General features: G+C 44.5%; 1 protein-coding gene across 1 annotated transcript; it reads left to right on the top strand.

The window, feature by feature from the left end:
• The first annotated feature begins 992 nt into the window (after positions 1-992).
• On the top strand, positions 993-9,349 carry LOC131911816 (pyrethroid hydrolase Ces2e-like). Its single transcript, XM_059264194.1, has 13 exons — positions 993-1,068; positions 1,652-1,862; positions 2,755-2,896; positions 3,511-3,644; positions 3,726-3,984; positions 4,768-4,866; positions 5,236-5,376; positions 5,497-5,580; positions 5,829-5,973; positions 6,374-6,511; positions 6,900-6,972; positions 7,395-7,599; positions 8,731-9,349. The coding sequence occupies exons 1-12, from the start codon at positions 993-995 to the stop codon at positions 7,579-7,581; spliced, it is 1,689 nt and encodes a 562-aa protein (XP_059120177.1). The 3' UTR covers positions 7,582-7,599; positions 8,731-9,349.
• The last annotated feature ends 4,044 nt before the right edge of the window (positions 9,350-13,393 follow it).

Genomic DNA, 13,393 nt, shown 5'->3' with positions numbered 1-13,393 from the left:
GTGAATTCCTGATTCTGCACTCATTGATGCATCTCACCTGGGTTCTCTATAATTCTGAAACTCCCATTTATAGACCCATATCTCTAGCTTTTCCACAGGCTCTGAGAGCCCATATTGTCCTCAGTGTTGGAGACATCAGTGCTTCATGAAATGTTATCAAGTCAGGGTAAAGAGTGGTAAGATGCCTAAGGGAGTAAAGAGACTTCCAACGAAGCCTGAAAACCTGAGTTGAGTCCCCAGTAGTATTCTACATGGTGGGAGGAAAGAACTGACTCCCAGAAGTTGCCTCATGACCCTCACACACATGTCATAGCATGTGAGTACCCACACACCTACATACACACACAATAAATTATTATTAAATGAATAAACAAACAAATAAATAAGAATGATGTTAAAAAGAGTTTTCCAAGTGCATAAAGAACTATGAAGTTGATCTGCGAAGGAGCTGGCCACTAGAGGAGACACAGTATGAAACAGCCATAATCTATGGGGAGGGATCCATGCAGGGCCGATGATCACTGTAATGGTCACATTCTGAGCTTCTGCCAGTGTGCTTCTCTCCATTTGTGGCATCTTCAGTATTTACCTACTTGAAGAAGCCCTCCTGGCTTCTCCTGTTACAGCGTTCTGTCCCCTGACCTCCACAACAGCACTGACATCTGGCCGGTAAGCAAAAGGACAATGGTCATGATTTGAGAATCTAGGTTTGAGAACAGGGCTCCTGGTATCCCAGAAGAACTGCAGAAGCCATACTATATCTTTCCCGAAGGACAAAAGAGCAGGACTGCAGAAGTGTATTTGTCCTGACTGTTGGTAATTGGCTCCTGTCACTTCCTCCTTAATTCTCAGGAAGTAAAACTTTGCCCCGCCCCACATGTTCTTCCACCTGCATTCCTTTTGGTCCTGTCTGGGCAGCATATATAAGCTGCTTTTAGTTGTTGGAACACTGTCAGTCTGAGACAGAACAGTCTCAGGCCTGCAAGTCCATCATGCCACTGGGCAGACTTCCTGGCTGGCTGAATGCTGTGGCCTGTGGACTCCTGATTATCCTCCTCCATGCGCAGGGTGAGACTCCCTAAGTGACAATGGGGACGTGGATCAGAGCTGCCCAGTTTTGTTAGAGGCTAAGTTTTCAGGAGAAAGGCACCAGGGAGGGAGGAGCTCAAAGAGATGACAGATGAAAGTATGGGAATGTGTGCCACTCAGTGCCTCCACCAAAACCCACAGAGTAGGCACTTAGTACACAGAGGGTCAGAGATGTCTAAGGTTACTGCACACTGAGGAGTCAGGCCAGTATGAAGAGCTCTGAGGAGCTGAGGTCAGGAGAAGAGCAGAAGAGGCATTTCCCACCTCCATGTGTGGCTATTCCTTGCTTTGGATAATAATAATGATAATACCTTCATGCTACCAAATGACTCTGAGTGTGTGACCTCTTTGAACATAGAAATGCTTTGGCACCATTAAAAGAGGAAGTGGGAAAGGTTTCTGGCCCTGAGGGATAGGGAAGCTCCCGCGCTCACACCCCACAGCTGAACTAGGAGGCCCTGGGTTCCCTTCCTGTGTGCCCTGGTAACAATGAGGTGGGAAATCCCAAAATCTGTAGGAGCTGATTGCACAAAACTAACCTTGATGGCATCTCTCCACCCAGGTCAAGACTCATCAGAGGCCAGCCCCATCAGAAACACACACACAGGCAAAGTCAGAGGCAGCCTTGTCCATGTGAAAGACACCAAAGTTGGTGTCCATACCTTCCTGGGAATTCCCTTTGCCAAGCCACCTGTAGGACAACTGCGCTTTGCTCCGCCTGAAGCCCCTGATCCGTGGAATGGTGTGAGAGATGGAACCTCGCAACCAGCCATGTAAGTTCTAAACCCAGAGGATGTCTGGCCCTGGGGTGAACAGTTAGTTGCTCTGAGCTCTGAGCCATGCTGAAGTATTTCCTGCATCTCAGCTACACAGCAGTTCTGCCTGTGCTGAGGGGAATCTCCCATGCATTTTTCTGATGCATACATTAAGGATTAGAATTGAACAACTGTGCCAGGCTCCTGGGTCAGAGCTTAGCACCTGCAGGGAGTTAGCTCCAGGTACTACAGTGAGAAAGATCCAAACTGGTCCCAGAGTCAGATTATGCGAAGTGAACTCTTGGAGTGGAGAGGTCTGCAGACAAAGTTCAGTGTGTTTATACTAAGCAACAAGAGCCCTGAGTCTGGTATCATGCACTACAAGTCCCTCTGGAGGGCAGCAGTACTTGGCAGCCCTACCCTGCACAGTCAGTGTGGTAACCCATAAGGTTAAGAGCCGTTGTCCAAGGAACAAGTATACAAGCTTACACTGGAGAATATGTAGAAGAAAGAGGTTCCCTGAGAGTCTGGACATGGGATGAAGGAGTTCTTACTCCCTATGGGACAACACTGTCCATTCATTCCCTCAGTCCCATTGTAGACACAGCACCCAAATATCAAAGTACCTGGGAACAATAATAGATGTGCTTCTACAGTGTGCTGTTCCCTAGGGAAGACTTTTTCTCCCACTTTGAGCATTCCTTAGTTGCCTGTATCTCTTTCTGTAGTGTTGATGTCTCATGGTCTTTACCTATCCACTTCAGTATGTCTATTGATGCCATCCTTATTCAGCTCATGTTTAGGCTTCAGTGTTGGTGAGACTTTATGGGTGTGTTTTCTGATATTACTAAGAGATATAGGTCTTGATCTCTGAACATTTCTTGAGATCAGCATCTATCATTGTCTCCAGGTGTCTACAAAATGATGATATAATGAATTTAGATGGCCTGAAGAGGATAAAGCTGATCATGCCTCCCATCTCTGTGTCTGAGGACTGCCTGTATCTCAACATCTACACACCAGCTCATGCCCATGAAGGCTCTAACCTACCTGTGAGAGTTGGGCCATAGTCAACTGGGTGGGGGTGGAGATTTCTTTCCCAGGAAAATTAGAAAGAACAAAGTCAACCTGAGTTCTATTGCACTGTAGACCCTGAAGAGACAACTTTCTCTAGTGGGTCCAAGAAGGTTTCTTTTCAGCCATGGTAAACAACCTAAGCTATGGGTACAGAACACGGAGTACTGGAGCTTTGAGAGATCAGGGGGCTGTGGTTCATGTACTAAGGAACGACTTACTCTACAAACTTGATCCCCAGACACCCAGGCAGTTGTCCAAGGGATGAATATTGACATAAGCCAAATTTCCAGCTTGGGATCAGAAAAAACTCTTATGGAGACACCTTTTCCACTTTTGAAGAGTCTGGTAGTGAGAGTGACATTACTATGGACTTGAATTCATTAATCCAAACTAAGGTACCTGGTACAACAGTGAGACTTGGAAATATGCTGATGAGACTGTGTTCCTCACTAGTGGCCCAGGTCTAAGATGCTGAGGAGTCCTTGTGTGTTTAGTTACACAGATAGGAAGCAGTCCATAATCTGGGAGGCAGTCCCACCTGAGGTTGTGCCCAATAGAAGCCTCCTGGCATCTCTCTTGACTTCTCCAGGTGATGGTGTGGATCCATGGTGGTGCTCTGGTTATAGGCATGGCTTCCTGGTATGATGGATCCATGCTGTCAGCCATTGAGAATGTGGTGGTAGTCAATATCCAGTACCGCCTGGGTGTCCTGGGCTTCTTCAGGTGAGACTAGGACTGGGCTGGGCAATGGCAGCTGAGAAGAACCTAGACAGCCCTTTGATCCACTTGCCTTCCACTTCTCAGCACCGGAGATCAGCATGCCAGAGGCAACTGGGGCTTCTTAGACCAAGTGGCCGCCCTACACTGGGTCCAGCAAAACATCGCCCACTTTGGAGGCAACCCTGACCAGGTCACCATTTTTGGCGAGTCTGCAGGTGGCACAAGTGTGTCTTTCCATGTTGTGTCCCCCATGTCCCAAGGACTCTTCCACAGAGCCATCATGCAGAGTGGGGTGGCCCTGCTGCCTCGCCTTATCTCTAACACCTCTGAGATGGCCTTCATGGTGAGTGTCCTCCATCACCCCAGTCCTGGCTTCCTGCCTTAGCCCTGAGCCTCTGATACTCTGGTACTCTGTTCAGTGGTAAACAATGACCATGGGAAATAGCTTCTTTCCAATAATTTCTAAGAAGTTCAAAGATTAGAATCGACTTCCCTCTACTTTATGCATGCTGAATATATTATATGGCTAGCAAAGCTGCTCCCAGCAGCTTCTATCTTTGGCAAAAAAAAAAAAAAAAAAAAAAAAAAAAAAATACGCATGGTTTTGGGAGATGACTTGGTGGGTAAGAGGGCCTCCAGTGCCAGGGTAAGGACTTGAATTCAAATCCCCAAAAACCACATAAGACTAGATGTGGTAGTACTTATTTGCAATCCCAGTGTTCCTATGGTGAGGTGGGTGGCAGAGACAGGAGTGCTCTAAAGGTCAGCTCCATTGGTGTAAGCAGCAGCAAACAAGAGACCCTGTCTCACAAGGAGGAAGATGACAAATGATATCCAAGGTCATCCTCTGACTTTCATAGGCAAAATGTGCCACACAATACACACTGTCACCCAGGAACACGTACACACAAAAAAACAGCCATAAAAACATGCAGATAGAATGCTCCCTTTCTCAATTGTCAACTCTGAGCAACAGGCAAATGGGAACAATTTCACATTGTACTGTAACCTGTGCAAAACACACAATATGGTGTTATATTTAAGGACAGTGGTATCCACTTGGGACTGCTAAGATACTGCTCCCTGCTGGGGAGGATAAGTCAACTCACACCTGCTCCCATTACAGACGGTGGCAAATCTATCTGGCTGTGCAACTTTGAACTCAGAGGCCCTGGTGCACTGCCTTCGAGGCAAGAGTGAAGCAGAAATTCTGGCAATTAACAAGGTTGGTAGAATTGTGTGGCTAGCAAGATAAGAGACAATAGGGTGTGTGACAAGTCCTTACTACTCTGGACAAATTACCCTTTCTGCACGGCTTGGTATCCTTTTAGTCTTGGGTACAAAATGAACACCTACATAAGCTAATTTAAGTGTAGGGTCTCTTCAAGGGTGATATTGGAGAGGTGTGGTGGGGATGACCATCTTGAGACAAATTAGGAAACAGGGAAATGATGGAGAACATTCAATGGCCATCATATATATATATATATATATATATATGTGTGTGTGTGTGTGTGTGTGTGTGTGTGTGTGTGTGTGTGTGTGTGTATACATATATGATAAATCTTCAATACTGACCTTGCATGTCACTCAGGCCTTCAGGATCATCCCTGGTGTGGTGGATGGGATGTTCCTACCCAGGCATCCTCAGGAGTTGTTGGCCTCTGCTGATTTTCACCCTGTCCCCAGCATCATTGGTGTCAACAATGATGAGTATGGCTGGATTCTCCCACTGGTAAGGCCCAGTTCTAATCTCCCATGTGCCTGGGGTCTTATATGGTGGGCAGTAGGAGCTCAGAGATTCATTGATCTATATCCAGCCCACTCCAAACTCAAAACATTCTCCACATTCCAGATCTTCAACTCTTCTCAAACATTAAAGAAAATAACCAGAAAGACAGTGAAGGATATTCTGAAGAGTACAACAGCAGAACAGTTGGTGAGAATCTGAGACCTGCCCCCAATGAGAAGACCTCTCAATATCCTGCTCAGAAAGCATCCCTAGAAGTGTGTGTGTGTGTGTGTGTGTGTGTGTGTGTGTGTGTGTGTGTGTGTGTGTTCGGCTGGTTGGGGTCACTCAGAGCTTTCCCTCTATACCAGACCTCATCTGCATTCCCCCACCCTAAGGATGTTGCCTAGCTATCCTAGTGCCTATCCAACCTCATTCTTCCAATCTGCTTGGTATAGATGCTACCTCCTGAGTGTAGTGACCTGATAATGGAGGAGTACATGGGGGACACTGAGGACCCACAAACCCTCCAAATACAGTTCACAGAGATGATGGGAGACTTCATGTTTGTGATCCCTGCACTCCAAGTAGCACATTTTCAGCGTGAGTACATCTATAACAAGGTTGAGGGAGGAAGCTCAGAGCTGTGGGTCCCAGGTGAGCTCTGTAGTGTCCAGGCTTGACCTGGATCTGAATCAGATCTCTGGTTTCAAACAACTGAGAGCCTTTATCTAGTAAATATTTATATTGAGTGTAAGAGAATGACAACTTATCTGGGTATAGCTGAGAAAACAGCTGAATGATACTCTATTTCCCTGAGGAGGGCAGAGTCATTATTTAACATCAGTCTTTCCCACAGCCAGTGGGAAAGTCCCAGGCTGGGACTCCACACTCAGCTGTTATGATTCTAGATAACGTGAGACCAAGTTATCTTGTCACCAAATGTGGATCAGCACTGTATGAGGCAAGCTGTGCTTACGTCACAATGTGTTCTTGTCCTCAGGTTTCCATGCCCCTGTCTACTTCTATGAGTTTCAGCATCGCCCCAACTTTCTCAAGGATTTCAAGCCTCGACACGTAAAGGCTGACCATGGTGATGAGGTTTTCCTTATCTTTGGATCCTTCTTCTGGGGTGTCAAATGTGAGTCTCCCTTTTTTTCCATGAACAGAATGGAGAACCAAGTTTGTACCTGAAGGATGTCTGAGTTTCAAGTCCAGTTTAGGAATTCAAGGCTCTGGGAAAAACAGGATCAAGTGTGTACTATCTCACAGCTCTAAAACCTCCTGTGGGTTTGGATCTTTCTTAGTTTTGCTTGTGCTAGAGGAAATGAGGATTCACTAGCTCAGGACTAAGCCTTGGGGCATTTGCTTAGAGAACTAAATTGATCTTGGATGCTGAGTTGTAAGGGAGGGAGGGAATGAAGCCTGGAATTGAGTTTTAGGCTGCAGCTGGCATGGTGAGTATGAAGCATGTGTTGAGCAGCTACACTAAATGGCTGGGATCTGGACCCTTGCCCTCTCATCTGCAGTTGACCTCACTGGAAAGGAGAAGCTGCTGAGCAGGAGAATGATGAAGTACTGGGCCAACTTTGCACGATATGGGTAAGAAGATGCTCTTCTCTCAGCCTCCAAGAGTTGAGTCTCCATCTAGGGATCCATTTGTGATTGGTGATCTCATTAGCATGCATAGATCCTACATATGATAGAGTCCTCATACCCAAGGCACACTGAGATAGACACTTTGTAGGTGCTGGCTACTGGTCATCTCACAGTGAGCTGTGGGTGGGTCACAGTACTATAGTACTGTTCTTTAGATCTTGCCTCTGAGAAGAAGGCACAAAACAGGCCAAGTAGCCTTCCCCCACATGGAGTATAAACTAGAGGGTCACACTTGTATCCCTAAATTAGGACATCTGCCTCATCAGTCCACTGGTCTGCTTAGTCCACTGCCCTGAGTCAATTGGAAGATCGGGCCTTATAATGAAAGTGACCTTATACTTCCTTGCTGGTTGGCATATCCACAGGAACCCCAACAGTGAGGGTCTACCCTACTGGCCTGTGTCAGACCAAAATGAACAGTACCTGCAGCTGGACATCCAGCCTGCTGTGGGCCAAGCCCTGAAGGCCAGAAGACAACAGTTCTGGACCAAGACTCTGCCCCAGAAGATTCAGGAGCTAAAAGGGGCTCATGGCAAAAACAAGAATATGTAATCCCCAATGTAAGAAAAGGTATGTGAACCAGTAAAGTTGAGGTTAGCCTGAGGTTCTCACAGCCCATTTAGAAGCCTACATTGATTCCAACATTCATGTAACCATAACTGATCTTTATAGTTTTCCATTTTGCCAACATGTATGACAAATACTCTACTTATCATTCCTTACTCAAAATGCTAGACAAATTTTTACTAGACATAATCCGTAAAGGCTCTCATAAAAGTGTGAGTGTGTAAGTCCCAAAGTGCATCCATCTTCTTTCACACTCCTCTGGTACTAGGCTCCTTTCTCCTCTCCTCCCCTTATCTTCGCTCCATCCTCTTCTCTTCCCCAAGAACAAAACCTGGGAAGTTTGGGCAATGTTGACTACACAGGATGGACTTTATCAAAACCCCACCCTTCTCTCAGTAAGTCCCATGTTTCCACATATTTATAAGTGGCGAGTAGAAAATCTGATTACCTTAAGTCCTGTTGTCTTCATAAGTCCAAGCTGCTGTTCCAGTCAAATCACAAACTGACCCAGATATTGTGATTGGTATCTATGGGCCCAGCTACTCAGAACCTGAGATAGGAATATTGCATGAGCCCAGGAGTTCTAGACCAGCTTGGGCAACAGAGCAAGACCTACATCTCATAAACAAAATCAGTCATAAGCTATGTAATTTATAAACAGCAGAAATGTATGTGGAATTCTGTGGACCAAGAAATATAGGGTCAGGTTGCCAGCACATCTACTGTGAGGCGAGAACTAGTTGTTTGGCACAAAGATTACACCCTGTGTACTCCCCTTGTAGACTGTGCAAACTATGGCCCTCTGGGCCTTCTATAGATCCTAACTCTTAATATCAACACATTAGCCATTAGGTTGCTGCAAATGAATTTGAGCCACACAGGCTTTCAGAGCTCAGCTCCTGGACCTCTCTGACGTCAGCCACTTAGCATGCCAGCCTCTGAAAAACTCTGTGCAGATTGTCTCTATAGAGAAAATTTCATCTATTTCCTTCTCAAATGGTCCATTTTTATGAGAACCTGATTTGACATGTTCATAAATACCTCAAGCTGGGCCAGGAGTGGGGCTTGGCCAGCAGGTCCAGTTGGGCTTCCTCTAATAATAAATTTGCTCTTATTCCCAATGTATATTTGCAGGCACTCTGAAGCCCACACTTATATGAGCATGTGACATATGTGAAGATCGTCTGCTGTACTGTGTGGCATGGATGGGAGAAGGGAGATGGGAGAGGTAGGAATGTGCACACATGTCTAACAGAAGAGATTCCTGACCCTGGCACCCTGACTGGCAGTTTTGACATGTATGGGAGTGTCTTCCTGTTTTAAAGAACTCCTCCTGTAGCATCCTAACTCTTCTCAATAGTCCATGTGATTAATTTTCATTCTTATGTTATTGTTGTCCTTAAAATTTTCAACCCCAGCAACTCAAGGTCTCTTGTATATTATACCATTTACAATGGTGCCAAACTGTGCCTTTTCTTTCCCTGAAATCATCTCTGTCATTGAGAGGGTGTGTCCTGTTGTCCTATTGAGTTTTGAACTTCTCATCCCTCTACCTCTGGCAAATTAACCTTCCTTGGGTACCAGTTTTCCCAGGACAAAGTTCCTTTTCATTCACAGAACCTTTGGATGAAAGTAAAGATTCCTATGTTGTCTGTCCTGGACACCAAGGCACAGATGAAGGGGGTACTAAGCCCTGGCACAGTGGCTGAGCCCATAGATACTTTTTGTTCATCCCAAGAAGCCCTCCCCGCATGCCATCATGCTCTGCTTTCTATTGCTGTAGTTTGCACCTGGATGTGGCTTGGGAACACTGTAGCTCTTCCTGTCATGTCCTGTAAGAAGAATCACTGTGATTAGCTGCCATCCAGCATAATGTCCTTGAGATGAGATAAATGCTTCCATCTGTCATTAAAGAGTTCTAATCCATGTGTAAAGTCCTCAGTTCCTTTTATCCTCCCAGCAGCTGCACATCTGAGTCACTTCCATGTTAAGACTCTTCTTTGGTTGGGAGAGGTCATGTTTTTTTGAGGCAAGGCTCTCATTATGTAGCCCAGACTGGGATCACATTCACCGTTCTCTTACCTCAACCCCTTCAGTGTGGGATTGCAGGCAAGCATCACCAGGCTGTTTCTAAGCAATCCATTATGGACAATTCCAAACATAACTTTGTGTGACCACAGATTTTCAATTCTTTTGGTGGAAACATAGATATGACCGTGTGTATGTTTAACTTTGAAAGATGCAAGGTAATTGGATCACTCAGTGGCAGTAAAGGCCCTTGCTATCAAACATGATGACCTGAGTTCGATTCCCGGGACCCACATGATAGAAGAATAGAACTGATTCCCAGAAAGATTGTGCCAAACTGTCTTCCAAAATGACTGTATCATATTTCAACCCCTTTAGAAATGTGTGAGGTACCAGTTGCTGCATATCTTGACCTACACTGGGACATGGGAATCATCAATATGGTTGCATTGGATGGCTCTGTACTTATGTCTCATTGTAGATATTTTTCTGGCCTTTGTCTTTACTTTTACTATCATTGCCATCATTTTGCTGTTCTTTCTTTGGTGGGACATGAGGCCTTGCTGTGCATTCCAGGCTGTCATTAAACTCAAGATCCATCAGCCTCTGCTTCTCAATTGCTACTACTTAAGTTTGCCAACATTCCCATTTTCCTGAGACCTTTAGCCTCTGCTTCCATTTTCCTCTTTGTTTCTATCTCAGTCTTTCTCCACTCTGACTCTGCTTCCATTTCTTTCTCTGACTCTGTCTGACTCTGTCTGCTCCCACCTTCTCTCCTACATATGTAATTCAATTTTTCCTTCAGTTATGGTGTGGCACACTCCTGTAAACCCCAACATTACAGAGGCTGAGGCATGGATTTATTGAATATTATTACTATAATGTGTGCAATATTAATCAGATATTAAATCATGTGCAGACAAATTGATGACACAAGAAAATATACTGAGTGAAATAACCCAGACCCAAAAACATAATGTGCCTCCTTGTTTGTGGGCCATACCTCTTAATCTTTAAATGTGATTATAATAATATAAGAATATAAATATTGGAGGTGTAAATAGTGTCAGAAGGTCCAGAAATGTCCAGCAGAAGAGATGCCTGTTCCACGTCCCTGAGCAAATCTACCCACGGGTGAAGGGACACATCTGCCCCCTGAGACCTCATAGATCCTCATGGAACTACTACTATTCCATCTCCTGTGGTTTCATTTTCATTCTTACCTTATTGCTGTCTCTAAACCCTCATTTATATTTTATGCCATATTTTCCCTCTGTCATTAAGAGGTTGGTTTCTTCGTTCACTAGACCCTAATATTTCCATAGATGTCTACCTATAACCAACTTGCCCCTCTAGGGTACAAGTATTCAATCCTAGGTCATCAAATTCCTTCTTCTTCCATTCATTTTGTTGAAGACCAACCACAGAAACTTTATCATCAGTGAGGACTCGTACATTGCCCACCCCAAACACCAGAGGGCAGAAGAGAAGAGCCTTGACTCTGTAGCTGGGCCAAAAAGAATGCTTCCCTTGAGTGTAGGAGGACAGTCTGATACTTGTACTGGGGCCTCAAGGCATTGTTGATCTCCTGTTGCATACATGTATCTGTAAGGTCCCTGTTTATGCTGAGATACAGGACACTTCACCAAACAACCTTCAAGAAAAAATCAGTGTCTGTATTATTTCTTAAAAGCTTTGATGTCAAATGATTCCTCTGGAACCGAATTTGCCCACTTCCCAACATAGATGGGTAAATTTTATGTAAAATATGAGCTATGTAACCACATGCACTTAAGTATGAAACTACTTCTTTCCCTGGAAAAAGTTCCCTTGATATCCTTTATGTCAATCATTGCCTGTCTCTGCTCCAGGGCAACTAATTTATGATGCTACAGTTTGGAAACTGTATATAACTTAGAAACATCAGAGCCCTGGTTATCCTGTCTCAGAAAAGGAATTGTTTGTGACTGATCCTGTTACTAAATATGACACCTTTGAGAGTCAAGTGTGCTGTCATTTGTTTAACAGTGTCATTCTATATATGCATACGACACATGTTACCCCATCCCTGGTTAAAGCACATCTACATGACCTGTTTCTGACTACTTTTAATTGAACTCTTATAAACTTTTTGAAGTATGAGTTTTTGTAATTGGTGTTTTCAATTCCTTGAACTAAAGACCTGGGAGTAGAATTACTCAATCACAGGATAAATATGTCTAACTTTAAAGAAACTGTCTAATTGACGTCTATAATGACTGTATCATTTTGTATCTCCTCCAGCCATGTATGAGAGTGCCAGTGGCTCCATGTCTTTGCCAACATTTGGCTTTATGGGTCTTAAACCTGGTTATATTGAATAAGTGTATAGTGGTATCTCACTGCAAGTATTTTCATGGAGTTGAGCCTCTAATTTCCTATCTATCTATCTATCTATCTATCTATCTATCTATCTATTTATCTATCTATCCATCTACCTATATATCTATTACACACATTCTCTCTCTCTCTCTCTCTCTCTCTCTCTCTCTCTCTCTCTCTCTCTTTGTGTCTGTCTCTCTGTCTTTAACTCTCACAATCTCCCTACTCACTCTCTGCCTCCCTCCACAAAACAGAACCTGAGTGTCTTCTTCATTTCACATTTTTACTGTAGCCATGACCATCATCAACACGGGGCCTCTGAGTGATGGTGCAGTGAGTAGCAGAGCACACAGGAATTTCCCTAGCTGAGCTACAAACATGTCTGGGCTTAAGAAGCCCAGGGATGCCCATTTGATTCTTCCTTTCCAAGATTGGAGGAACTTAGAACTTCTCAGCCCTCATGGTCCAGCAGTTCCTCTGGTTGGGAACTTGAAGTGGAGAGAACATCTGTCAAGAAAGGCTAGGACCACAGACAGGAGAAAAGTGCATTGGAGAGGTGACACTGAATTAAAGGAGCCCTTGTTGATCAGAGGAGGCAGGAAAAGGCGAGCTGTGCTCTGCCAGGGAAACAGCCAGAGAGACACCAAGGAAGAAGCCCTACAGTGCCATGCTGTGGGGATCTAGACTATTATTTAGATAATAAAGATGATAATTTGGAGCCAAGGCCAATTCTCAGGTGGCACTAAAGGCTGTCTGACCCTGATCCCCACACCACTTCCTCTAGGAAGTCAGTCAGTATGGGCGTCTGATCCTGCATTCTTTATCCTGTGAGGGCTCTTTGTGATTCTGAGACTCTTACTTATCACTTTGTATCTCTGCTTTATCATAAGTTCTGAGAGCCCAGATTGACCCTAGTGTTGGAGCCAGCAAGACCCCATTGAATGCTTGTCATATAGCTACATATGATATTGATGAGAAGGTGGTAAGAGAACTTTCCTCTGATCCTGATGACCTGAATTCCTTTTTGGGATCCACACAATGGAAGGAGAATATGGACTTAAACAAGTTGTCCTTTCACCTCCGTATGTGAGCCATGGCCTGGGAGCACAGTAAATAAATACATACAAACAATTAAAAATATTTGTTAAATGGCTAAATGACTGTGAAGTTGATCTTAGTAAGAGCTGACCACTAGAAGAGACACATCACAAGCATGGAGCGAATAGGGACTGTGGATATTAAAAGCAACAGAACTGCACTCTGTTTTGATGAAACAACTGTGACTTAACAGGGAAAGTCCATGTAGATCCTAAGATTATTGCAGGGACTAGGGGCCCTGGAAGCAGGCTCAGTAAATTGAGTCTTCAAAGCACAGAGGAGTCTTGAGGATGAAGGTCACACTCAGAGC

Source organism: Peromyscus eremicus, chromosome 5 (assembly GCF_949786415.1).
Source record: "Peromyscus eremicus chromosome 5, PerEre_H2_v1, whole genome shotgun sequence".
NCBI lineage: Eukaryota > Metazoa > Chordata > Mammalia > Rodentia > Cricetidae > Peromyscus > Peromyscus eremicus.
This window is presented reverse-complemented; position numbering and strand designations above follow the sequence as displayed.

Bases quoted from the DNA above. Each gene is read 5' to 3' on its own strand.
- LOC131911816 (XM_059264194.1), top strand. From the start codon at position 993: ATGCCACTGGGCAGACTTCCTGGCTGGCTGAATGCTGTGGCCTGTGGA. The intron at 4,867-5,235 runs GTTGGTAGAATT...CATGTCACTCAG, and splicing joins AAATTCTGGCAATTAACAAG to GCCTTCAGGATCATCCCTGG. The intron at 5,974-6,373 runs GTGAGTACATCT...TCTTGTCCTCAG, and splicing joins CCAAGTAGCACATTTTCAGC to GTTTCCATGCCCCTGTCTAC.